This window comes from Anomaloglossus baeobatrachus, chromosome 6 (genome assembly GCF_048569485.1).
Source record: "Anomaloglossus baeobatrachus isolate aAnoBae1 chromosome 6, aAnoBae1.hap1, whole genome shotgun sequence".
Taxonomy (NCBI): domain Eukaryota; kingdom Metazoa; phylum Chordata; class Amphibia; order Anura; family Aromobatidae; genus Anomaloglossus; species Anomaloglossus baeobatrachus.
Genome location: NC_134358.1, coordinates 81,966,837 through 81,994,348, shown reverse-complemented (window position 1 = coordinate 81,994,348; position 27,512 = coordinate 81,966,837). Strand labels below are relative to the sequence as shown.

Sequence of the window (27,512 nt, the reverse complement as noted above, 5' to 3'; positions counted from 1 at the left end):
TTATTGACCTCCTATCGTGACACTATACTGTACTGTATATACTGTCGGCACTTCTTTCTTCTTTAGGTGCTGGACAGTGTAGGAGCTCCAGAATGACATCATCCAGGTAGGCCAAACCTTTTGGGATTCATTGCTTTCCAGTGTCATGGCCTAAAGTTGTATTTTCTCTTAATTCTGTAGTATAGATCCTTCACAATCCTGTGCCAGGAAGAAAGATGGCGCTCACTTTTATTTTCACAAAACATATTGGAAAAATATTGATTCCTCAATTCATTACATTTAATAATTAATACTTAATAAGTGACAGCTGTTACTTTATAGGTGTGGATTTATGACGTAGTATGTTTTATTATAAAGGGTTATGCAGGTGTAATGTGGAAGTGTCAGCCGTGACTTGTGCCCAGACCAGTAGTAAGTGCGTGTGCTGCGCTCACATGGGCATCACACCGAGTATCACACCGCCATGAGGCAGTTACGCTGTGCCCGGGTGACAGTTTAACAGAAGTAGTCATCAAGAGGCCATTCAGGAAAGAAATAAGGTGACGGACCACAATTTGGCTATTTTCCTTGTCTGAAATCAGCACAACCAAAATATTTGCAGAGGAATTGGAAGAATTATAAAATCACAGCTCTTCCAATCACCGACATCCTACACGGGTTACGTCAGGTCCGATATACCTGGTGGTTAGAGGTAGATATTACAGCAACTCAGCCCCCCATCTTAGTAGGTTGTGGCGCCCCCTCCTGGGTGAATGGGCCTATTAGTCAGCAAACGCTGGAAGGAGCTGGCAAATAATGCCCTTCCAGTACACCAGACTGGCCATGATGGTTTGGGTACATTAATTAGAAAAACCAAAATGTTCTCCTAGAAACAGCGCCACTCTTACCCACAGGCCGTGTGCGGTATTTCAGATAAGCTCCATATAAACAAACTGGAATAAAGCACAAAGACGCGGAGTAAGACCGGTGCTGATTCTAGCAGAAAGCATCAAGGAGTTTCTAAAGGTTTACCTCTTCTCTTTACAAGTTGTTTTGTGTTTTTTTTTTTAACATGGATTTTTGTAGTGGATTTTGCAACAAAATCCTCATTGAGGCTATGTGCGCATGCTGCAGTTTTGTTTCTGCAGCGAAAAACGCACCCTCTGGCAGAAAAACTCACCTTTAGCCAAAAAAACACATTAAGGCTATGTGCGCATGCTGCGTTTTTATGACGCTGTGTTTTTGGCCGCTAAAAACGCACAAAAACGTACCCGTAGCAAAAAAAGAATGCGTTTTGTACCGCGATTTGGTGCGTTTTTGGCTGCGTTTTGCTGCGTTTTTGATCTCTGCGTTTTTCCAATGCATTGCATGGGGGGGAAAACGCAGAAAAACGCAGGAAAGAATTGACATGTCCATTTTTTATTTTAAGCTAAAAAACGCAGCTTAAAAAAAAAGTTGTGTGCGGACAGCAAAAATGAAAACTCATAGACTTTGCTGGGGAAGCAAAGTCATGCAGGTTTGAGGCCAAAAACGCACCCGAAAAACGCGCAAAAACGCCGCGAAAAACGCACCGTGTGCACAGCCTAAAAACGCATGCATTTTTGCCGCTTTTTGTTGCTTTTTTCCCCATGCGTTTTTTTCACTATATTCAATGGAAAAACCCAGAAATGAAGTGACATTGTTTTGTTTTTTTTCTGCACCCAGAACTGCAGACAAAAAAGAAGCAACGTGTGCACAGCCTTTCGGATTTCTCATAGACTTTGCTGGGGAAGGTCATACATGCAGTTTAAGATCCACAAACTGCACCAAAAAAACAGCAAATACAGCAGCGTGCGCACAAGGCCTTAAAAATTGCATCCAATAATCTTTAAATAAACTTTCTTTTCATGTTTTTATTTCACATGGAAAAAGAAACATGTCAATCCTTGTGGCACTTCTGCTTGATAAAACACAAAAACATGACATCATTTTTTTTTTTTTTTTTTTACATACCCTTAAAATTGAAACAGCTTATATACAGGTTCTAAAGATGCCTCTGTTCACGGACAGGACATAGACACCATAGGAGACTTTTTTTAATTAAAAAGTTTGCACCATTTGGGTTGGATTTGGAAATAAATGACCTTTGGAGCTTTATTCAGCCGTCAGTTGAGCTCACTGATGGATGCACAGTTAACTCAGTCTGTCGTGTTCTGTGATATATAGAGGTGGTAGAAGCCAAACAGTCCAAAATATTGAAACCTTATTGCAAAAATGATATTTAGTCAATAATGCAAGTATTTAAATGGAAAAAAAAAAAAAAGCCACCAAAGTGTCGTACTTACTGTGTTTTATTGACCGGCTGCAGCTCTTGAAGGTCTTCACCCAAAATAAATTAAATTTAGCTGATTTCGGCAGGATTGGCAGGTATGGGGATTTACCCCAAGCAGATTATGTCAGGGGAGAGAATGATCCGGCTGGCTGCATTTGCTTTAGTTTGGGAGGATATGAGCCCCTGCCGGAGGCATCGGGCAGCTGCTCGCTCCTACAGAAGACTGGAGCACTCGGCCGAGCATGGAGGACTGTGGGCCGAGACATGTAACCTGTATAGCCGACTTTGGGGTCACTGCCACGTCCTGTTGACCACATGTAGAGTTATCAAGCTGTTTTTTTTTACAATCTCCTTTATTTTAGTGACTCTACTAATAATGCCTGACAACGCCGTCAGCCACAATACAGCATCCCTGTATGTCGGGGACCTGTGTCTGGATGTCACAGAAGCTATGCTGCATGAAAAGTTCAGTCCTGCTGGAAACATTTTGTCCATCAGAGTATGCAGAGACAAGCTCACCCATCAGTCTCTTGGCTATGCCTATGTCAATTTCCAGCAGCCGGCCGACGGTAAGAACCATCAGTTACATATATACAGCTATAAGACATTGCAACCCTGTGAGCAAGAAAACAACTCTAGGCTGGGGTCGCACACGGGGCCGCGGGGGTCGCACACGGGGCCGGTGGTCGCTCATCATGCTGCTCATATGGGGGGGGGGGTTACACATGGAGCCAGGGCTCACTTGGTGTTGTACATCACGTGAGCCCTTTGTCCAATCAGCGACAGCTTCCTTCGGACACAGCAGCAATCAACAGGAAGTGAGTGGCAGCCGCAGCGCTTACTTCCTGTTGATTAACTTGTCTGGTCCAAAGAAGCTGATTGGATGTGGGGCTCGCATGATGTCACAACCCCACATGAGCCCCATTACAGCGAGCGCCGACACCGCTGGAACCGTGGCCGTACAGGAGTATCTTTATCATTTTACCTGGGGGAAACAAGGAATTAGAAGGGGTTGTTCTAGTAGTAAACAACCCCTTTAACCTTACTTTCATGTTATGGGGGTAAAATAAAAATGTATTAGCACTAATTACTGGAACTGATCAACAATCTGTATCAGGGCATAAGGTGGGGAGGTCCCTGAGGTGGACGTTCCCTGGGGAGGTCCCTGAGGGTGGACGTTCCCGGGGGAGGTCCCTGAGGGTGGACGTTCCCGGGGGAGGTCCCTGAGGGTGGACGTTCCCGGGGGAGGTCCCTGAGGGGGGACGGTCCCGGGGGAGGTCCCTGAGGGGGGACGGTCCCTGGGGAGGTCCCTGAGGGTGGACGTTCCCTGGGGAGGTCCCTGAGGGTGGACGTTCCCGGGGGAGGTCCCTGAGGGTGGACGTTCCCGGGGGAGGTCCCTGAGGGTGGACGTTCCCGGGGGAGGTCCCTGAGGGTGGACGTTCCCGGGGGAGGTCCCTGAGGGTGGACGTTCCCGGGGGAGGTCCCTGAGGGTGGACGTTCCCGGGGGAGGTCCCTGAGGGTGGACGTTCCCGGGGGAGGTCCCTGAGGGTGGACGTTCCCGGGGGAGGTCCCTGAGGGTGGACGTTCCCGGGGGAGGTCCCTGAGGGTGGACGTTCCCGGGGGAGGTCCCTGAGGGAGGACGTTCCCGGGGGAGGTCCCTGAGGGCGGACGTTCCCGGGGGAGGTCCCTGAGGGCGGACGTTCCCGGGGGAGGTCCCTGAGGGCGGACGTTCCCGGGGGAGGTCCCTGTGGGTGGACGTTCCCGGGGGAGGTCCCTGTGGGTGGACGTTCCCGGGGGAGGTCCCTGTGGAGGGACGTTCCCGGGGGAGGTCCCTGAGGGGGGACGTTCCCGGGGGAGGTCCCTGAGGGGGGACGTTCCCGGGGGAGGTCCCTGAGGGGGGACGTTCCCGGGGGAGGTCCCTGAGGGGGGACGTTCCCGGGGGAGGTCCCTGAGGGGGGACGTTCCCGGGGGAGGTCCCTGAGGGGGGACGTTCCCTTTGTTAGAACTTACTGAATCAGTTTAATTAAAGCTGCCCCCTTCCTTTCCCCCCCAGCGGAGCGAGCTCTGGATACCATGAACTTTGAAGACATGAAGGGCAAACCGATGCGCATAATGTGGTGTCAGCGGGACCCATCCATAAGAAAGAGCGGGGTCGGCAATGTTTTTATCAAAAACCTGGATGAGACAATTGATAGTAAATTACTGTATGACACATTTTCTGCTTTCGGCAATATCCTGTCGTGTAAGGTAGGTGCTCCCCAATATACAGGTCTATGAGTGCAGTAACTATGCCATTTATTAATATGAGGTGTTGCAGGTCGTGTGTGATGAAAATGGATCTAAGGGCTATGGGTTTGTACATTTCGAGACCCACGAATCGGCCCAGAAGGCCATTGACTCGTTGAATGGTATGATCCTAGACAACCAGAAAGTGTAAGTATGCCCTCCTCTAAGGCCGGCTTCATGTCTGTGATTTCTGGACCGGCCGCCGGTCTCCTGACCCCAAATCAAGGGTCTGTCAAGAGACCCCCAGCCATACTGGAAACCAAGGCTTGTGCAAGGAGATTTGTGAAGCCGCCAAATACAAAGAATCCACAATTAAACACTGATCACATGTTAACAATACAGGTACAGAATTAGGGTAATTTTTTTTTTACTTAGATGCATGAATGTGGGTCTAAGATTTATTTTTGCAATTGGTTTTCCTTAAAAATGTTGCACCACTTGGCTTTTCCAGGTTCTTTACATTCAACTTTGATGTGGTCTGTGATAATAAATCATCTCAGAGGAGCTCAGAAAAAGACATATAAGAGTGATGAACTCTCCCACTGCTCACTGATGGATTCTCAGTTAACCCTTTTGGCTGACAGCAGTAGTGAGTGCAACACAGAGGTTATAGAAGGCAAATGGTGCAACATTTTTAATGAAACCCAATTGCAAAAATGATTTTTAGAAAAAAAATCTATGCATCTAAGTAAGAAAAAAAAAAATGTCCTGAAAGGTGGACAACCCTTGTCTTCGGGGATCCACACCTATAGGGAAAAACTGTGGTTCTCTGACCCTATTCTACCAGCACATCTAGGACTACATCTGTGCGACATTATATCGTGTGAATATGCCATAAGATTTCACGGGTACATCGAAAATGCAGATTTTTTTCCAAAATGTCTCATTAAAAATTATTTCTACATGGCTGAATGGATCTTTTCTGAGATTAAAGCACCACTCTAGCGTTTATTAGTCACCGCTAGAGTTGTATCACTAGTTATGTTTCCTGTCCCTAGTATTTTACTCCAGCTCCACACTGCTCGTGGTCTGCTAGTTGTGACCTGCTGGATCACCCCAGTGTTTGTCGGGTGGACTCGGAGGTCTCTATATAAGTCTATGAGAACCAGAAAGAGACTCTCATAGATTTACATTAACTTGTTACCTCTGACTTCTGATCAGTCTTGCAGTTACAAGATAGCGGAAGAGCAGAAGACGACGGCTGGTAATTATATTACTAAGGGCACGGAACACACATTGAGACCACTCCGGCAGTGAGATAAAAAAAATGCCACAGCGGTGCTTCAATGGAACAGTTTCAGAAATCTGTTTACATATGAAGAATAAAAATTATATATATACATATATATATATATATATATATATATATATATATATATATATATATATATATATATATATATTAGATATATAGATATAGATTTATGTATATATATATATATATATATATATATATATATATAATGTGTGTGCATATACACACATATATATTATGGACGAAGCACGTTTAGGTGCGAAACGCGCGTCAGTGTGTCTGTGGGAGGCCGTGGCAGTCTTACGCTTTTGGACTTTTGGTAATGTTATGTTACATGTTACATGGAGTAATATATTGATACTACAAACTATATCCTTGTTATAATTTATACATTACTTAATGTTTATTATTGGGAAAGGTTTGTAGTTTTGAAGGATTTCTGATACAGAGTAACATTTCATACTACCCATATATGGTTATCCATTAATGATAGAACAACAAGTGCCTGGTGTTCCCCATTATTCCATCCGTCCCTCCTGGGCTGATCCATTATTGTTACGTGTTTTTAAATATTATTTGTCAATAAAGATGAAGTGTTTTGCATTATACAATATGGCCTGCATATTCTTCTTTGGTGTTATATATATATATATATATATATATATATATATAAATTACACACATTGTGGAACCAACATCTTTGATCGTCAAAGTTTGCACAATACCCCTTTAAATGTTTTTGGGGTTTTTTTTGCCATTAGTCACAGCTGTGGATCGACATTTTTGTATTTTCTTTTAAGGTTTATTGGACATTTCAAGTCCCGTAAAGATCGAGAACCTGAACTTGTAGCCAGAGCTTTATTCACCAATGTTTACATCAAGAACTTTGGAGAAAACATGGACGACGAACGGCTCAAGGAATTGTTCTGCAAATACGGTAAATATTAATTAGCTACAAGTATCACGGCTATGTCAGAAGACCATATTGAGGTCACATAGTCCGCATTATTGCTGCAATCTCCGTCCACTCAGCAGGTCTTATAACCTGAGCTAACGCCATCGTCGCCATTTATGATGCGGTCAGTCCGGGCCATAAGACGTGCCAACAGGTCAAGACAAACAACAATAATATGGTCTATAACATTATGCCACAATACATCATTGTGAAATGGCTGTTAGTCAGACTTGTATATGGGTTCTGAAGCTTCCTGCTCTAATTTTGGGCAATATTCTCACTTTAGGGCCAATACTGAGCGTGAAAGTCATGACTGATGCAAATGGAACGTCCAAGGGATTCGGCTTTGTCAATTTCGAGACACACGAGGATGCCTTAAAAGTGAGATGGAGACTTACAAAACATCTGGAATCAGCATTAGTATCTCTTGTAGGCCATCTAAGTGGAAGATGAGCAACGACTACCATTTACCAGTCTGTATATGACTCCACATTGCTGATAGGAACTGAGCACAGGAGAGAATCTGCTGCTCTGTAGTATTACTTAGTGGGGTTCTCAGGACCTTGATCGCTTCCATTCACAGTGTTTATTGACATGTCAACAGTTTGTTAGTTGTATTAGGCCGGCTTCCCAAAATCAGGATTAGCAGCGCTTCAGACGCAGTGTATTTCCACTCCATCCAAAAGCTGCATTGTACAATACACGCATAGTGGACGAGATTTATAGAAATCTGCCCACTGTGCTTTTTTCTGCAGTGTAAACAGACCCGTGGTGTGGCTTTCTGACCCCCAGCATGTCAATTTATACTTGCAGAGATGCGATTGTTCTCAGCTGGCAAACACAGTGAAAATCTAATCGCCCGAATCCCTGATTGTGGGCACAGACGCTGCGTTCTCCAGCACTCACGTCTCCACAGGAAGACTGATACTGTGTCTAGGACTGAGTGTCTACAAATGTTGGGAACTTACCCTTAAGGGTATGGGCACATCAACTTTTTTTGAGTACTGTAGTTCTTGGAGTCAAAACTGAGCGGAAACTTTCCAAATCCTCCACAAAAATCTGGAGTTTCCGCTCCAAAAGCTCAAAGTAAAAAGACTCAGTGTGCACATACCCTAAAACTACAGAAAAAGATGCCAACGGCGAAACCACCGCAAAAACTCTGGGGAAAAAACACCAAGAAAGAAACTCCTCGAAAACGACACTGGTGTCTGCATCTTTGCTTTGGAAAACGTAACAGGACGTCTAAAAGACATCAGGTTTACATACTTTAAGGGGGTTTTCCTATTACACAAATTTATGGTATACCCACAAGACGGGACCCCATGGTGAGGGAGGTGGCTACGGACGTATGTGGCCTGTCAATTCACAGCCAACTGCGTGTCCTTGATTAATTCTCATAGAAATGAATTGAGAGACTTGCTCATGTGCAGCCATGTCTTCATTCTCCATCTGTGTGCCGCGGTCAGCCATTTGCCAAACCAGACAAGTTGGTGATTGAGAGAACCCTTTTCTCTGGATAGATACTGTATATGTTCTAACGGTGGCAGCCGTAGCAATAAGACAGTTATGTCGTCAGATGGTGATGCCATAAATGCTTAAGGTACAAATATACCTTTAAAGGGGTTGTCCACTACTCGGCGATCCCATTCTCAATCTGAGTGTTTGCCTGTGTTAAAATGAAAACACTTAACCGTATTTTTCGTTTTAGAAGATGCACTGGATTATAAGACGCACCCCAAATTTAGAGGGGGCAAATAGGAAAAAAAAAAATTTGTAATGTTAAATGAGGGTCCGTCTTATAATCCTTATAATTTCTCACCAGGGGGAGTGGTGGTGGTGGAGCGGCTCAGGAAGGTCACAGGAGGCAGGGTCAGCTCCGGGCTCAGAGGAGGGAGTGTCGCGGCTCAGGAGGGACAGTGGACGGAGGGTCGGTGATATTTCGGGCTCAGGGGTATTGTAGTGTCAGGCGCCATTGATCTTCAGGTAGACTGCGGGATCGAATCGCCTGTGGTTGACGAGACTGACTTCAAGAAAATGGCCGCAGAAGCAGTGTGTGCACAGATAGGACTCCGCGGCCATTTCCTTAAAGTCCATTGCATCAATGTGCGCACGCGCCACCTCCGTGGTCATTATCCTGAAGTCCATCGCGTCAACCGCTGGCGATTCAATGGAGCCTGCAGCCCGCTGTCAGATCAATGGCGCCCGCCGCATTGCCGACCCTCCGTCCTGTGACCCTCCTGAGCTGCTCCACTGCAGTGACACCCCCCTCCTCCGAGCCCTCAGTATTGCCGACACTGCCTTCTGTGACCCCCCCCCCCCCCCGCTCCACCACTGCCGCTCCGGTAAGCCATATCCTGATTATAAGATGCACCACCATTTTACCCCCAGTTTTGGGGGAAAAAAAGTGTCTTAAGCCCTCTTTACACGCTGCAATGTATCTTACAATGTGTCGCCGGGGTCACGTCGTAAGTCACGCACATCTGGCATCGTAAGGTACATTGTAGTGTGTAACAGCTACGTGCGATTGCGATTGAACGGTAAAACGTTCATCGCATACACATCGTTCATTTCTCTAGAATTGAACGTCAGATTGTTCATCGTACCCGGGGTAGCGCACATCGCAGTGTGTGGCACCTCGGGAACATTGAACAGATCTTCCCTGCGTCCTGCGGCTCCCGCCGGTAATGCCAAAGGAAGGAGGTGGGCGGGATGTTTACGTCCCGCTCAGCTCCGCCCCTTCGCATCTATTGGCCGGCTGCCGCGTGACGTCGCTGTGACGCCGAACGTCCCTTCCACTCCAGGAAGTGGACGTTCACCGGCCACAGCGAGGTCATATGGACGGGTAAGTACGTGTGACGGGGGTTAATCGTTTGTGCGGCACATTCAACAAATTCAACGTGCCGCACATACGATGGGGGCGGTTACAATCGCATATGATATCGTATGCTGGATCGTAAGGTGTAAAGCAGGCTTTATAATCCGAAAAATACGGTATATTCACCTCTAGTGGCGGAGCAGTTCCAGTGGATGTTACGTGAGCCCTGTGCGCAATCAGTGCCAGCTTCCCTCTCTCGTCCTTCAGATTAAACCAACATCAATAGGAAGCAAGTAGCTCATCGGAGTGCAGTCCGATTTACGAGAACACAGACAATGGAGGCATTAAGTTCTCCGTCTTCTCTGCAAGTGTGAGCTGAGGTTCACATTCGAGAGAATCCGATCACAGTAAATTAAACTAGGCTCAAACTTTTTTTTTTCTTTTTTTTTTTCAGTGTATGCCGGTATAAATAAATCAATAATGCTTTTTTGACTAACTGAAGGCGTTTCGGTGCCTTGGAAGTTACGAATTTAGGCTCAAACTCTAATCAGAGCTTGAAGCCGAGTGTCATTTTGGGTTGACAACTGACCAGAAATTCCAGATTGTCTCTCCAGTAAAGGAGACAAACTCTAGCACAGCGCCACCTATTGGAAGTAGCGATCCTAAAAGTCACAAGTGGATTTTCGACAATCCTTTGCAATATGACTCAGGATATATAAGCCAGATCAGAATCCCAATTTGCAGACACGGTGTTTCGGGGTGCTTGCCCCTCGTCAGTGCAAAGTATGGGGGTGTCTGATCTGGCTCATGAGAAAGCTATGTGGGGACCACGGGGGAACACTATTCTCCTTAAGGAGACTTTGCAAGCCAGTCTGGCTGCCAGGTAAGGGGACTTATAGCTGCAATGCCCCTAAAATTCCACGGGGGAACACTATTCTCCTTAAGGAGACTTTGCAAGCCAGTCTGGCTGCCAGGTAAGGGGACTTATAGCTGCAATGCCCCTCTGGGAAATATTCAAATTGTCTCTCCAGTAAAGGAGACAAACTCTAGCACAGCGCCACCTATTGGAAGTAGCGATCCTAAAAGTCACAAGTGGATTTTCGACAATCCTTTGCAATATGACTCAGGATATATAAGCCAGATCAGAATCCCAATTTGCAGACACGGTGTTTCGGGGTGCTTGCCCCTCGTCAGAAATTCCAGGACAGTCTGTAAAAATAGGACACTTTTTTTCCCCTTGTCTAAAAAAAAAAAGTTGATGTGTCCATGATTTTTTTTAAGCTGGAAAGATTTATACAGGTTTTTTTTTTTTAGGTGTCTATCACCCTTTTACCATGAATGCAGCTAATGTCTTCACATACGATTTAGAAATGTATCACTTAAAATCATAATGAAATATTATGGTTTTCTAATGTGTCCGTTAAAAAAACGTTGACTGCCCTTGATTTTTTGAGACACTGTCCAGAAAACATAAGTTAAGTTGGCCACGCTGGTGTCATTACCATGATCAGCCTGATTCTATCGGAGGATATAATCATCCCTGGTGTGAGAACAGCCGAAATGTTTTTATTTTATCGGGGGCAAACGCTGAGATTGAGAAGGGTTTGCCCAAGTTGTTGACAACCCATCTAAACTAATCCTCGCCAGGATAATTTGCAGGTCTACGATAGTCAGGAGGACAATAATTGTCCCAAGTTTTTCACTTCTGGGATTTGCTTACCTTTCATTCATTTATATTAAAAACTGCCCTATTACAGCTACAGTTATATATCAGCCTTATAGTTATACCTCTTATAATGTATAATGTACCGTATATACTCGAGTATAAGCTGAGTTTATCAGCCCATTTTTTTTCATGCTGAAAACGCCCCACTTGGCTTACTCGAGTGAGGGCTCTACAGAAAAATCTTCTCATCTGTCCTCCATTCCCGCAGTGTCCTCTCACCTGCTTTTTGCGGAACGCAGGCACACAGGCCAATGGATGAACGCGGCTGGTGCACAATGCCGCCGCTGTTGTCGTCAGCGCTTTATTACAGTTAAATGCTTTGTGGTGCTGCAAAGTATTTAACTGTAATAAAGTGCCTATGGCAACTGTGGCGACGTGCACCAGCCGCGATCATCGAGGGGTCTGTGTGCCTGCGGTCCGCAAGAAGCAGGTGAGAGGACACCACGGGATGGGAGGACAGATGAGAATAACTTTTTTGTATGTATGTAAACAACATAGGTGACAAGAAGGGGGCCGGAATGAGGACATTACTAAAAGATGGGGCACATTACTACAGGATGGGGCACATTAATAGAGGGTTCATTACTACAGGGGACAATATGGGCACATTACTACTTGGGACAATATGGGCACATTACTACAAGGGACAATATAGGCTCACTACTACAGGGGACAATATGGGCTCACTACTACAGGGGACAATATGGGCACATTACTACAGGGGACAATATGGGCACATTACTACAAGGGACAATATAGGCTCACTACTACAGGGGACAATATGGGCTCACTACTACAGGGGACAATATGGGCTCACTACTACAGGGGACAATATGGGCTCACTACTACAGGGGACAATAAGGGCTCACTACTACAGGGGACAATATGGGCACATTACTACAGGGGACAATATGGGCATATTACTTGGGGGGGGCAATATAAACATTACTACAGGGGGCAATATGGGCACATTACTACAGGGGACAATATGGCCATATTACTACAGGGGACAATATGGGCACATTGCTACAGGGGACAATATGAGCACATTACCACAGAAGAAAACATGGGCACATTATTACAGAGGACAAGGATGGGGCACATTACATTTTATACATTTTATTGGTATCTATTTTTACTTTTGAAACTTATCAGTAGCTGCTGCATTTCCCACCCTGGGCTTATACTCGAGTCAACAAGTCTTCCCAGTGTTTTGTGGTAAAATTAGGGGCCTCGACTTATACTTGAGTTGGATTATACTCAAGTATATATGGTATATATCAGCCATATATTTAGTGCCAAGGGTGGCATCAGATCCCATCCTTAGGAGGTCAAAAAAGACAAGCTGTAGGAAATAGTGTCTCAATATCCCAGGGCGAGAGACCCTGTTCTTGAGTCCAAATACATAGTAGTAAAATAACTATTGTCCTAATTTTTTAAGGCTGTGGGTGAAATGAATGGTAAGGATGTGAACGGTAAGGCCATTTATGTCGGAAGAGCCCAGAAGAAGTCAGAAAGACAAGCCGAGCTTAGGAAGAGGTTCGAGCAAATAAAGCAAGAACGGATCACCAGATCTCAGGTGAGCATCTTCACTCACATCATGTGTGATTTGTGTATTTGGAAAAATATCCAAATTCTTAATCATTTTTCTTTTTCCAATTTTAGGGCATCAATCTCTACATTAAAAATATTGCAGATTGCATTGATGACAACCTCCTATATCAGGTGTTTTCTCCCTATGGCACCATCACCAGCGCGAAGGTCAGCTCAGCTTCTTTCTGCTTTCTATCCTCACAATCATTTTTTATGTTTTAAAGTTTTCAACCATACACAGGATTGGTGGAGGTCTGACTGCCGGGACCCCACTGATCCTGTATAAAAAGAGTGGTGAGTAGGTGATAACTTTTAATGTAGGGAATGACCCTTAGGTGAGGGTGTACTGGTAATTTGCCTATGTTTCATTATATGGATGCCAAGATGTTGACTGTAATCTAATATTTCAGGTCATGGTGGATGGTAGACGCAGCAAAGGGTTTGGTTTTGTCTGTTTCTCCACCCCCGAGGAGGCAGCCAAAGCGGTCACAGAGATGAACGGCAGGATTATAGCCTCCAAGCCCTTGTATGTTGCCCTGGCACAGCGCAAGAAGGACCGGCTAGTGCTTTTAGCCAACCAGTTTATGCAGAGGATGGATCATACCCAAATGGTACCCAACCAAGTCATCAATACCTACCAACCACCACTAACTCCCAGCTATTTAATGCCACCTGTTCCACAGGTACGTCTCCAGATAACAAACCTAAAGACACTTTGCACGAACACTTTCTTGCAGAACAGCGCCATACCTGTTCTAAGGTTGTGGCTGGTATTGCAGCTCAGCTCCATTTTAAAGAATAAGGCTGAGTTACAGTACCACGCACCACCTGTGGAGAGATGGGGCACTGTTACTGACAGAAAGCCGCCATGTTTTTCTAACCGTATGCCACCCAAAATTGTTTTTAGGCCCAGAACCATGCAGCATACTATCCAACAGGACCGATACCACAGGCTATGCCAAGTCCTAACTGGACACCACAAGGTATGAGCGGTAAATTCTGGGAGTTTATTGTGTAAGCTGAGTGTAGATTACCAGTAACACTTAGCTATGTACATGACCACCTCCATAGTAATGTTACCCCATGGTCTACTTTCCTAACTGCTACACAGGTGACAATTGTGACTGACCTAGTGTTTTTTTTAATTGTTTTCTGCAATGTACCCCCTAGATATAAGTTAGCTCCTCAGTATCTGCACACCTGCATTCATCCGTCATTGTCTCCATTTGCCTTTTCGCAGCGTTCCAGAATGTGCCAAGAGCCATCAGACTAGCGGCTCATAGACCAGCGATGTACAGCCCATTGAGGCCAGTATATCCAGCCCCACGGGCCATGTCAGTTCAGCCTCTAGGTAAGTGATTACATTAATCATATCCTCACAGTTTCGCAAGTTTCTGTATACACTATAACTGAAATTAATAGCACTAATGAATTTCTCCTGTGTTGGGGGACGGCGCCTTCTGCCTCTTTGTTTTTAAATAAATAAAAGAGCCACATGGCATTATCATTGTATAGATATTATCAATGTAAAGTGACATCATTGTGTGCATTATCCCTGTACTGTGATATTACTGTGTGCATTATCCCTGTACTGTGATATTACTGTGTGCATTATCCCTGTACTGTGATATTACTGTAACAACAACCGATGAAAAAATAGCCAACAACCATATACAGTCATATGAAAAAGTTTGGGCACCCCTATTAATGTTAACCTTTTTTCTTTATAACAATTTGGGTTTTTGCAACAGCTATTTCAGTTTCATATATCTAATAACTGATGGACTGAGTAATATTTCTGGATTGAAATGAGGTTTATTGTACTAACAGAAAATGTGCAATCCGCATTTAAACAAAATTTGACCGCTGCAAAAGTATGGGCACCTCAACATAAAAGTAACATTAATATTTTGTAGATCCTCCTTTTGCAAAAATAACAGCCTCTAGTCGCTTCCTGTAGCTTTTAATGAGTTTCTGGATCCTGGATGAAGGTATATTTGACCAATCCTGTTAACAAAACAATTCCAGTTCAGTTATGTTTGATGGTCGCCGAGCATGGACAGCACGCTTCAAATCATCCCACAGATGTTCAATGATATTCAGGTCTGGGGACTGGGATGGCCATTCCAGAACATTGTAATTGTTCCTCTGCATGAATGCCTCAGTAGATTTGGAGCGGTGTTTTGGACCATTGTCTTTCTGAAATATCCATCCCCTGCGTAACTTCAACTTCGTCACTGATTCTTGCACATTATTGTCAAGAATCTGCTGATACTGAGTTGAATCCATGCGACCCTCAACTTTAACAAGACTCCCGGTGCCGGCATTGGCCACACAGCCCCAAAGAATGATGGAACCGCCACCAAATTTTACTGTGGGTAGCAAGTGCTTTTCTTGGAATGCCATGTTTTTTTGCCTCCATGCATAACGCCTTTTTGTATGACCAAACAACTCAATCTTTGTTTCATCAGACCACAAGACCTTCTTCCAAAATGTAACTGGCTTGTCCAAATGTGCTTTTGCATACCTCAAGCAACTGTTTGTGGCGTGCTTGCAGAAACGGCTTCTTTCGCATCACTCTCCCATACAGCTTCTTCGTATGCAACGTGCGCTGTATTGTTGACCGATGCACATTGACACCATCTGCAGCAAGATGATTCTGCAGGTCTTTGGAGGTGGTCTCTGGATTGTCCTTGACTGTTCTCACCATTCTTCTTCTTTGCCTTTCTGATATTTTTCTTGGCCTGCCACTTCTGGGCTTAACAAGAACTGTACCTGTGTTCTTCCATTTCCTTTCTATGTTCCTCACAGTGGAAACTGACAGTTTAAATCTTGTATCCTTCCCCTGAACAACTATGTTGAATAATCTTTGTTTTCAGATCATTTGAGAGTTGTTTTGAGGAGCCCATGATGCCACTCTTCATAGGAGATTCAAATAGGAGAACAACTCGCAAGTGGCCACCTTAAATACCTTTTCTCATGATTGGATACACCTGCCTATGAAGTTCAAAGCTCAATGAGGTTACAAAACCAATTTAGTGCTTTAGTAAGTCAGTAAAAAGTAGTTAGGAGTGTTCAAATCAAGAAATTGATAAGGGTGCCCATACTTTTGCACCGGTCAAATTTTGTTTAAATGCGGATTGCACATTTTCTGTTAGTACAATAAACCTCATTTCAATCCAGAAATATTACTCAGTATATCAGTTATTAGATATATGAAACTGAAATAGCTGTTGCAAAAACCCAAATTGTTATAAAGAAAAAAGGTTAACATTAATAGGGGTGCCCAAACTTTTTCATATGACTGTATAGTGAATTAAACATTGCTTTATTGACAAATTCTAAAAAGATAAGCAAAAGGTTTAAGAATGGTGATAAAAGAAGGCTGACACACAATATTGAGTACCAATAGTAAATAGTAATCTCAATAAAAAGTGCAAAGTGCAATTTACATACAAGGCCACCAGATGGCAGAGTGGGGAAAGAAATGGATAAGTGCAAGCCAAAATCGAATAACATACTATATAAGGGGTACATCTAAAAGACCAAAATGGTAAAGGAGCACAAATAGTGCTATAAAGGATGGTCAATAACAAAGTACATAAATAAGATAAAGCATGGTGATAATTGTCAGCGAGCACCTACCCATAAACAACACCAACAGAGTCACTAAAGGTAATATCCATTGATGCGTGATGCATAGAAAAATATTCAAAGTATCGCAATCAAGATAAAGATAAGAATGGATATACCTGCGGCCATCAGCAGAGCTGTGTGTAACCAGCCAACCGACCCTACACGTGTTTCGGACGTACCTTCGTGTAATTTATCACTGTAATGTCATAATATTTTGCCATTACCATTGGATCACTGGGTTTCTTATTCTTGTATGGTGATATATTTAATGCCATTTTTTGATGTCTTGTAACTTTCCCATACAGCAAATTTCTCACATCAGGCAATGGATCCCCACTCCTCCCACGCCACTGCTGCAGCCACCAACATTTCTGCTGTGTGCTCTGTCCCACATCAATACTCTGCTCCAGTTTATCAGCAGCAGCTCATAATTCAGCCACAGGTTGCTGTACAGCAGGTGAGAATTGTGTATGTACTGATTTGTAATAATTAGGGCCGGCGTCAGCACCCAGCACACCTAGGCAAGTGACGGGGCCCTGGACTGCCGAGGGAGCCCACTCGCAGACGGCAGGGCGGCGTACCGCCATTGGTGGCAGGCCACGCAGCTGCTTTGGAGCACATGAGTCAGAGAGGCCCGATGCCAGCGCTGCACTCCCCCCTCCCCCCCCTCCCCTTCCTGCGCCCCCCCCCCTCCCGCTGAGGATCGCACTTTCAATTGTATCGGCATTGCAGATGCCGATACAATTGAAAGCAATGATGGCAGGGAGCTGCGCTGTCTCTCTCCTCATTCTCCCGCTGTGTCTGTCTGCGCTCTGCCTCTGACAGCTCAGTACAGAGGAGCGCGATGACGTCATTACTGTGCGCACCTGTGTGCTGAGCTGTCAGAGCGGCAGAACAGTGGACATGCTGTGGAGACCGGAGCAGTGAGTATGTATTAATTACTGTGACGAGACATCTATGGGGCTGCATTAAACGATATGGGGGCTGCACAATGCCGCTACATGGGGGCTGCATAATACTATATGGAGGAATATGGGGGCTGCATAATGCTGCTACATGGAGGCTGCATAATACTATATGGAGGAATATGGGGGCTGCATAATGCTGCTACATGGGGGCTTCATAACCCTATATAGAGGAATATGAGCTGTATTATATTATGTGGAGCAATCTGGGGTGCATTATATTATATGGCGGCATATTTGGTGCATTATTCTGTATGGAGAACTATGGGGGCTACATAACACTATATGGAGGAATATGCGGGTGCATTATATGGAGTAATATGAGGTTGTATTAAATTATGTGGAGCAATATTGGTGCATTATGGTATGTGGAGGACTGTCTGGGTTGCATACTTCTATACCCTCCAGAGCTGTATACCCCCCCCAGAGCTGTATACCCCCCCAGAGCTGTATGTCCCCTTCTACCACAGTGCTGAATACCCCTCAAAGCTGTATTCCCCCCCCCCCCCCCGGAGCTGTATGCCCCCTCCTCAGTAATGTGTATGCCCCCTCCTCAGTAATGTGTATGTCCCCAGCCTCTCCTGTGATGTATATACAGCAGTGTTAGTGTGCTCTGTTTGCAGCCTTGTGTGTTAGTGACTGCCACCCATCAGTGTAGCACAGCCACATGCCCTGGAGGAGCTGGATGGGTGACAAGCGGGGAGGTGAGTGAGGCTGTTGCTGGATTCCCCATATTAAAAATATCTGTGTGTGTGTGTGTATATGTGTTTATATGTGTTTTTCTGAATTTCTCTTTATATATGTATGTGTATGTATCTGTGTGTGTGTGTGTGTGTATGATATGCGTTTATATGTGTTTTTCTGAATTTCTCTTTATATATGTATGTTTATGTATCTCTGTGTGTGTGTGTGTGTGTGTGTGTGTCTGCTTGTGCATGGGGCCCACTGAGACTCTTTCACCCGAGGCCCACAAAAACCTGGAGCTGACCCTGGTAATAATTATAGGCTTCCTCTTAAAGGGGTATTCTACGCTTTTTATTTAAACTGTCCAGAAAGAAGAGATTGTTTTAAAATAAAGAAATGTGTGACTTACCTGTTCAAACCCCCAGCATCCTTGTCTGGGACTGGAAGTGATGACGTCCTGTCCACAGTGATCTGACGCTGTTTTGGCTGTACAGTAGTGTGACTGTATAGACAGGATACCATCACTTCTGGTCACAGTGGTGATAATCTTTATTTTAAAGTGATCAATTATGCTCCTTTTAGAAGCTTCTTTCAACTGCTACTCAGCAAAAATCTTACACTATATTCCACCAATCAAAGTAAAAGAAATTCTCTGATGGGAAGCAGAGAACATGTAATGCTTTTTTTTTTCTATTTTCTGTATTTATTTACCTGTAGCCCACAATCGTTATGGAAGAACAGCCAACTACCTCTATAGTAGCACCTCCTCCAGCCGACCAGAAGCAAATGCTTGGTATGCAAGACTGTACAGTATTGTCATATCCTGTGCATTGTGAGAGAACATAAGACATGACATAAGGTGGTTTGTTTTTTTTAAATTTCAGGTGAACTTCTTTTCTCTCGAATTCAAGCCATGCACCCAACCCTAGGTTCAAAAATCACTGGCATGTTGCTGGAGCTTGATAATACTGAAATTCTACGCATGCTTGAGTCAACAGAATTTCTCCAAACCAAGGTAAGAGCAGAAGTGTGATGGATATGAGCAGAAATGTATCGGATAAGAGCAGAGGTGTAATGTGTAAAAGCAAAAGTGCTAACATATAAGAGCAGAAGTTTAACGGATTAGAGCAGAAGTGTAATCTATAAAAGAAGACATGTAACATATAACAGCAGAAGTGTAATGGATATGAACAGAAATGTAACAGATAAGAGCAGAAGTGTAATGGATAAGAGCAGAAGTGTAATGGATAAGAGCAGAAGTGTAATGGATAAGAGCAGAAGTGTAATGGATAAGAGCAGAAGTGTAATGGATAAGAGCAGAGGTGTAATGTGTAAAAGCAAAAGAGTAACATAAGAGCAAAAGTTTAACGCAGCGGTGTAACGGGTAAGGGCAGCGGTATAACGAGCGAGAGTAGCGGTGTAACGGGCGAGAGCAGCGATGTAACGGGTAAGGGCAGCGGTATAACGAGCGAGAGTAGCGGTGTAACGGGCGAGAGCAGCGATGTAACGGGCGAGAGCAGCGGTGTAACGGGCGATAGTAGAGGTGTAACGGGCGATAGTAGCGGTGTAACGGGCGAGAGCAGCGGTGTAACGGGCGAGAGCAGCGGTGTAACGAGCGAGAGCAGTGGTGTAACGGGCGAGAGCAGCGGTGGAACGGGCGAGAGCAGCGGTGTAACGGGCGAGAGCAGCGGTGTAACGAGCGAGAGCAGTGGTGTAACGGGCGAGAGCAGCGGTGGAACGGGCGAGAGCAGCGGTGTAGCGGGCGAGAGCAGCGGTGTAGCAGGCGAGAGCAGCGGTGTAGCGGGCGAGAGCAGCGGTGTAGCGGGCGAGAGCAGCAGTGTAGCGGGCGAGAGCAGCGGTGTAGCGGGCGAGAGCAGCGGTGTAGCGGGCGAGAGCAGCGGTGTAGCGGGCGAGAGCAGCGGTGTAGCGGGTAAGGGCAGCAGTGTAACGGGTAAGGGCAGCGGTGTAACGGGCGAGAGCAGCGGAGTGACGGGCGAGAGCAGCGGCGTGACGGGCGAGAGCAGCGGCGTGACGGGCGAGAGCAGCGGCGTGGCGGGCGAGAGCAGCGGCGTGACGGGCAAGAGCAGCGGCGTAGCGGGCGAGAGCAGCGGCGTAGCGGGCGAGAGCAGCGGTGTAACAAATAACAGCAGAAGTGTAATGTGTAAGAACAGAAGTGTATTGTATACTTATAATGACCATCACAACCATAGTGTAAAGTTACGGTGTTATTTTGTGGTCTCTTATTGCAGGTCAATGAAGCGGTTTCTGTTCTTCAAGTCTACCAGGCTAAACAAGTGGTGCACCAAGTCGTAAACAACGCTGCTGTAGTGATGGCCGTCTAACGGGCATCTGAGTTTTAGTGCGGATGTTTGCAGACTTCATGAAGTCTCCCTTGCTCTTTATAGCATGCATAGCTAAGATTACAAATCTGGAATGGTAGGTGGAAGGAAACTTCTCGGGCGATCAGTGGGGTCCCAGCAATTAACTCACTACTGATCTAGAAGCGGTCACCTTTTCTGGAAAGAGGTGATAATTTGTCATGACCGTAACTCGTCTTTAAATTAAATGAATGTAAAAAATACTTTTATATTTTGATATGTACAAAAAGTGAATAATATTTTATATTTTTTTTAAATGTGTTATCTGTTCATGGTATAAATGTTTTCCTTTAATAAAAATAAATGATGACATAATTGTGTGATTATTGGTGTAAAGACGTCTTTGTTGGCATCTTGAACTGTACTATAGTGGCAGCCGGTTTGGTTTAGGGCATAGACTTTAAGGGAAAAAAAATAAATAAGAGAAGAAAAAGAGAGAGAGAGAGAGAGAGAGACAGAGAGAGAGAGAGACAGACTGACTGACTGACTGACTGACTGACTGATTCTGGGCATGCTCAGTCCAAAAGCAGGATCCTGTCTATCAGCATGCAGCGTTCACCTGCGTTTGCGTGCGTTATAGTCAGGATCCAGCAATTTGCAGTATTTGAACGGAGCTCAAAAACGCTACATGTTGCGTTTTTGAAACATGTTAAAATAACGCAAAAGGACGGATCCTGCGTCTAACGGACGCAAACGCACGCAAACGCAGGTGGACGCGAGTCCATTGAAAATGCATTGACATGAAAACGGATTTGCACAGGATCCGTACTTCCGTTAAAAAAACGTTTTCAACGGATGTTAAAAAGACGTAGTGTGAAACCAGCCTAACCAGTAACAAACACACACTACTCAGAGTTAGGGAGATTTTGGCTTTCGGGTGAAATTTTTGTAAAACAAAAAGTTCACACTACAGTGATATTTTATCATGACAGTAGGGCATTTATGTAGAAGCAGCATTGGCGATTTCCTCATCGCAAACTATTTATTGAAACAAAAACCAACACCGATGATGCGTAACCCCTCCCCAAATGTCAGTGTCTCAATAACTTGTCATGTGGCCTTGAGCATCAATTACAGCTGACATCAATGTCTCCTGCTGGTCACAAGTGGAGTTACTGTATGCGGAGGCATGGCATCACACTCTTCTTAAAGAGCGGTCCTCAGGTCATTGAGGTTCTGGGGTACAGAGTTATGAGCCTCTACGCGGCGACTCAGCTGATTCCATAGGTTTCCTGTGGGATTCAGGTCTGGAGAAAGTGCAGCTGATCCATTTAAGGTACTCCAGTCTCCAGCAGCCGTTCCCTAATGATGTTACCTCAATGAGCTTGGAGCATTGTCGTCCATGAAGATGACATTAGGTCTGTGCTGTTCATTCAGGGGCACAATGACTGCATTAATGATGTTATTCAGGTAGTAGGGGCTTGTCACCGTACCATTCACACAATATAGGGCAGTTCTGCATTGAATAAACATATCAGACTACACTATCACCACCAAAGGCTTGTGTGGTGACAGCAGTGGTTGATACATAGCATTCTCCTTAATCTCTCCAACATCATTGGCGACCATCATTTGTGCTCACCGTGGCTCGACTTTCATCAGTGACTAGCACTGGTGCCCACTGGTCCCTCATCCAGTGTAGATGACGCCTGTGCCTGGTCGTGTGGTCAGGTACCCTTGCAGGTCGTTTAGCACACAGACCATGCTGATGTAAATGTTTTTTAATGGACTGACGTGACACTTGGGTGCCCCTGACCTCCCTTATCTGTGCCTGGAGTTGTGTGGCATTGATCATCTAGTTCCGAAGGGCATTGTTCCCAATGATGTGGCCAAAGGACATCCACTTCTCAGCCTTCCTGTATCTGTTCCCGTCTCTCTGTATCTCTGTTGCAACCTGCTGATGACACTCTAAGCTCAGTGGCCACTTCCATCTGAGAGCATCCTGCTTGAAGCCTCGCAATGGCGCGGTACTGCTGATCAATTGTTATTTGTCATCTTGGTCTAATGATGTCAAAATGTGAACAGCCTGATGAGGACTGTTCAAATACCAATTCTTACTGAACCCTGAACTCTACTGGTCGGTTCATGGATCAAACACCTGTTGTGAATTTTGCCATTAAGTTTTTTATTGGAGAACAGCAAGTTGTGCAAAAAGTTCTGAAACATTGAACAGTTGGACATGAGCATCCAAAACTCTAGAGAAGGTCACAGGAAGTTCACTTGAAAAGATTAGAGGGCATTTTAGGGTGATTCTGAAACTTCACACTAAAGCCAAATATCCCTAACTTTTTGTGTGTAGTATTATAAAAAAAAACAAAGTACTGTACGTTTTGTATTGTAATTGTACTTAGCTGGAGAATCCTGTTCTAGGACATTTTTTACAACATTATGAATGGCATTAACACACAAACTTCAAACACAATGGTGGAAATGTATTTTATTTTCCCCACTATTTAAAGGGAACCTGTCACCTAGAATATGCGTTCTGACCTATCAGCAGACGCATGTGTGCCCTAATTACACCTCCCTACCCATCCCTGTGCTGTAAAATTATATACGGTAATATGAAAGTAATAAAAAACGTTTTATTACTTTCATATTTCGTATGTAAATAGCAGGGAATGTGGTCACAGGGGCGGTGCCTTGCCCTATGGACGTCTCCGTACTTTCCATGGTATCACGCCCCTGTGGGCGTGATACCATGGAGCGATGTCCCAGTCACTCATTTTATCCTGCGCGTATTGCAGCAGGCTTCTTTTCCGGGTGTTCAATCGCCGGCTTCAGACGCGCACTGCGCATGAGCAGTGCGCATGCGCAGTACGCGGCTGAAACTGACAAGGAGAACCCGGAAAAGAAGCCTGCCGCAATGCTCGCAGGATAGAATGAACGACGGGGACGTCGCTCCATGGTATCACGCCCACAGTCGCGTGATACCACGGACAAGTATGGAGACGTCCATGGGGCAAGGCGCCGCCGCTGTGACCACATTCCCTGCTATTTACATACGAAATATGAAGGTAATAAAATATTTTTTATTACCTTCATATTATACAATTTTACAGCACAGGGATGGGTAGGGAGGTGTAATTAGGGTACACATGCGTCTGCTGATAGGTCAGAACGCATATTCTAGGTGACAGGTTCCCTTTAATTCTCAAAAACACCACAGAATAAATAAAAAAAATAGAAAAAAAGCAGCTGTATTTACCAACACAGGTTAGAATACTAATGCACTACAGGATGCAGCTTTCCACCTTGATAAAGGCAGAACAGGTGCAAAATAGTAATGAAAAACACACAACCTATTCATGGAGGGGGTGGTTGTCTAGAATTATAAATGCACACAATTAAAGACTGTTGGAAAAAAAGGGAGGGATAAAGAAAAGCACAAAAACTAATCCACCCGCCGCTCTAGTCCTAGTGCTCCAACGGTCTCCATCAGTGATATTGTGCCGTACATACACGTGTTCCAGCCTATCGCTGCCTAGAGAGGCCCTCTGCCTTACAGGGAAGCTATAGTGATCAGTGATTGGGGGCAGCCGTCACTGCTGCAGGACATATAGACAGTGTCAGACTGGCTACAGGAGAAGCCGCCAGTAATACCAGGCCTGGCCACGATTACCTGCATTGAACTCCGGAGCTCTCCCCTGAGCTCCGGAGTACAGCCTGGACTGAACTCAGGGTTTACAGGACTGAACAGCGACCACCAACTTATTCCCTGGCGATTGCGGTTCCGCTCATGACAGCTGCGGACAGGCCGGGCTGAACCCTGGAGCTCAGGTGAGAGCTCCGGAGTTCAATGCAGGTAACCGTAGCCAGGACTGGTATTACTGGCGGTTTCTCCGGTAGCCAGTCTGACACTGTACAAGGACAAGGATCGTGTCACGTTCCCGGTCCAATCACGCCTCCCACCACCCGTCGTCCGCCCCTTGGGGTCCCCGCTCCCCGCCGAGTTCGATCTCCTGCTACCTCGTCCATACCTTTTCCCCGTCGGTCCCGACGCCGCGCCACACTCTGACTGCAGCCACCTGCGCCCTGCCTCTCCTCCTGTGGGCTGAGCTCTGACTTCCGGGTTGTGGGCTTCTCTGCTTACAGATCCTGAGTACCTTCTGAGCACGGTTCCCAGCCTATTTCTTTAACCTGCACCAGTCTCTGATTCTGGACTTCAGCCTGATCCCCTTAACCTGTACCTGGCCCAGATCTGGTCCACCACAGACTCTATAAGACCCTATCCTGCGAATCCTGCTGATCCTGGCTTCCGTGCATCTAGGCCCTCTGCGGTTATGCCCGACAGTTCCTGTATAGGAGTTCGCTTGAGGCGGCGCCGCAGGGGAGTCCGTTGCACGGTCCAGTGGGTCCACTCCCAGGACTATTGTTACAGATCAGTGAGGACCACGGAGCTTCGGGGGATTTAAAAGGTTAATTAGGGTTATTTTTAACACATGACCGATCAATTCTGGCAGAGAAAGAAGCAGATTTCTCTGATAACATACAGTCATATGAAAAAGTTTGGGCACCCCTATTAATGTTAACCTTTTTTCTTTATAACAATTTGGGTTTTTGCAACAGCTATTTCAGTTTCATATATCTAATAACCGATGGACTGAGTAATATTTCTGGATTGAAATGAGGTTTATTGTACTAACAGAAAATGTGCAAACTGCATTTAAACAAAATGTGACCGGTGCAAAAGTATGGGCACCCTTATCAATTTCTTGATTTGAACACTCCTAACTACTTTTTACTGACTTACTAAATTGGTTTTGTAACCTCATTGGGCTTTGAACTTCATAGGCAGGTGTATCCAATCATGAGAAAAGGTATTTAAGGTGGCCACTTGCAAGTAGTTCTCCTCTTTGAATCTCCTATGAAGAGTGGCATCATGGGCTCCTCAAAACAACTCTCAAATGATCTGAAAACAAAGATTATTCAACATAGTTGTTCAGGGGAAGGATACAAAAAATTGTCTGAGATTTAAACTCTCAGTTTCCACTGTGAGGAACATAGTAAGGAAATGGAAGAACACAGGTACAGTTCTTGTTAAGCCCAGAGGTGGCAGGCCAAGAAAAATATCAGAAAGGCAAAGAAGAAGAATGGTGAGAACAGTCAAGGACAATCCACAGACCACCTCCAAAGACCTGCAGCATCATCTTGCTGCAGATGATGTCAATGTGCATCGGTCAACAATACAGCGCACGTTGCACAAGGAGAAGCTCTATGGGAGAGTGATGCGAAAGAAGCCGTGTCTGCAAGCACGCCACAAACAAAGTCGCCTGAGGTATGCAAAAGCACATTTGGACAAGCCAGTTACATTTTGGAAGAAGGTCCTGTGGACTGATGAAACAAAGATTGAGTTGTTTGGTCATACAAAAAGGCGTTATGCATGGAGGCAAAAAAACACGGCATTCCAAGAAAAGCACTTGCTGCCCACAGTAAAATTTGGTGGAGGTTCCATCATGCTTTGGGGCTGTGTGGCCAATGCCGGCACCGGGAATCTTGTTAAAATTGAGGGTCGCATGGATTCAACTCAGTATCGTCAGATTCTTGACAATAATGTGCAAGAATCAGTGACGAAGTTGAAGTTACGCAGGGGATGGATATTTCAGCAAGACAATGATCCAAAACACCGCTCCAAATCTACTCAGGCATTCATGCAGAGGAACAATTCCAATGTTCTGGAATGGACATCCCAGTCCCCAGACCTGAATATCATTGAAAATCTGTGGGATAATTTGAAGCGTGCTGTCCATGCTCGGCGACCATCAAACTTAAATGAACTGGAATTGTTTTGTAAACAGGAATGGTCAAATATACCTTCATCCAGGATCCAGGAACTCATTAAAAGCTACAGGAAGCGACTAGAGGCTGTTATTTTTGCAAAAGGAGGATCTACAAAATATTAATGTCACTTTTATGTTGAGGTGCCCATACTTTTGCACCGGTCAAATTTTGTTTTAATGCGGATTGCACATTTTCTGTTAGTACAATAAACCTCATTTCAATCCAGAAATATTACTCAGTCCATCAGTTATTAGATATATGAAACTGAAATAGCTGTTGCAAAAACCCAAATTGTTATAAAGAAAAAAGGTTAACATTAATAGGGGTGCCCAAACTTTTTCATATGACTGTATATTACACAGTTGCTTATTTTCATGTACAATATTGATTTCTGAAATAAATCTTTCAATATGTAATCTATCAGCGTCATATGCCCTTACTCCACCCTCTAGACCTTGATCCACACCTCCCTATCACGTTCTCGCACAAGAAATCAAGAAAACTCATAAAATTGCTCATTGGAGTTTTTGTCAGTGTTAAGGCTGTGTTCACAAGTTGCATTTTTGCAGCATTTTTTTTAACCATTGAAAGCAATGAGGAAGTGCAAAAATGCTGTGAATACCGCATTTTTGGTGAATAAAACTAACTTTATTAAACATACTGTAGACAAATGACACATATAATCTGCACCAAAGAACACAGCAAAAAATGCAACAAAAACGGCAAAAAATGTTTTTTTGTATGCAGCTTTTTTACTGTCAAGACAGCAGGTATTGCTACAGAAAAAAGAAACATGAACATAGGCTAAGGAATAGATCCCAACCATCTCGGATTCAAGGGGACTGTATCTATTTGTGGGAACAACAAATAAATCCATAGATCGCAACCTGAGATGAGCAGGACGTACAGATGACGTTAACCAGTCCTGGAAAATCAAAATCCGCATCTGGGACATCGAAAGATAAGGATTCGAGACCTCCTTTCCAGCTGTACGGGAGTCAAGGCTAAGCCCACCCCTGCAGAACAAGCTGGCACACTGATGGTTAATGTCAAATGTTAAATATATATGTATATTGTGTAAGTCGCCACCAGGTGGCAGTCTGGCTCAATGATAGCAGTCCTAGCACCTGGCTTGATAGTGAAGGGGT

General features: G+C 44.8%; 1 protein-coding gene across 2 annotated transcripts; it reads left to right on the top strand.

The window, feature by feature from the left end:
* The first annotated feature begins 453 nt into the window (after positions 1–453).
* LOC142244053 (polyadenylate-binding protein 1-A-like) lies at positions 454–20,887 on the top strand. 2 transcript variants are annotated; one of them, XM_075316236.1, is made up of 15 exons: positions 454–539; positions 2,653–2,859; positions 4,344–4,537; positions 4,608–4,723; positions 6,632–6,768; positions 7,073–7,167; positions 12,769–12,906; positions 12,993–13,088; positions 13,331–13,603; positions 13,828–13,903; positions 14,161–14,271; positions 16,862–17,013; positions 18,923–18,998; positions 19,090–19,220; positions 20,455–20,887. In XM_075316236.1, the coding sequence occupies exons 2-15, from the start codon at positions 2,667–2,669 to the stop codon at positions 20,545–20,547; spliced, it is 1,881 nt and encodes a 626-aa protein (XP_075172351.1). In that variant the 5' UTR covers positions 454–539; positions 2,653–2,666; the 3' UTR covers positions 20,548–20,887. The 2 variants fall into 2 exon arrangements, with proteins under 2 accessions (XP_075172351.1, XP_075172352.1); XM_075316237.1 differs by lacking the exon at positions 454–539 and adding an exon at positions 554–691.
* Positions 20,888–27,512: the final 6,625 nt, after the last annotated feature.

Bases quoted from the DNA above. Each gene is read 5' to 3' on its own strand.
- LOC142244053 (XM_075316236.1), top strand. From the start codon at position 2,667: ATGCCTGACAACGCCGTCAGCCACAATACAGCATCCCTGTATGTCGGG. The intron at 4,724-6,631 runs GTAAGTATGCCC...TTTTCTTTTAAG, and splicing joins ATCCTAGACAACCAGAAAGT to GTTTATTGGACATTTCAAGT. The intron at 13,089-13,330 runs GTCAGCTCAGCT...CTAATATTTCAG, and splicing joins GCACCATCACCAGCGCGAAG to GTCATGGTGGATGGTAGACG.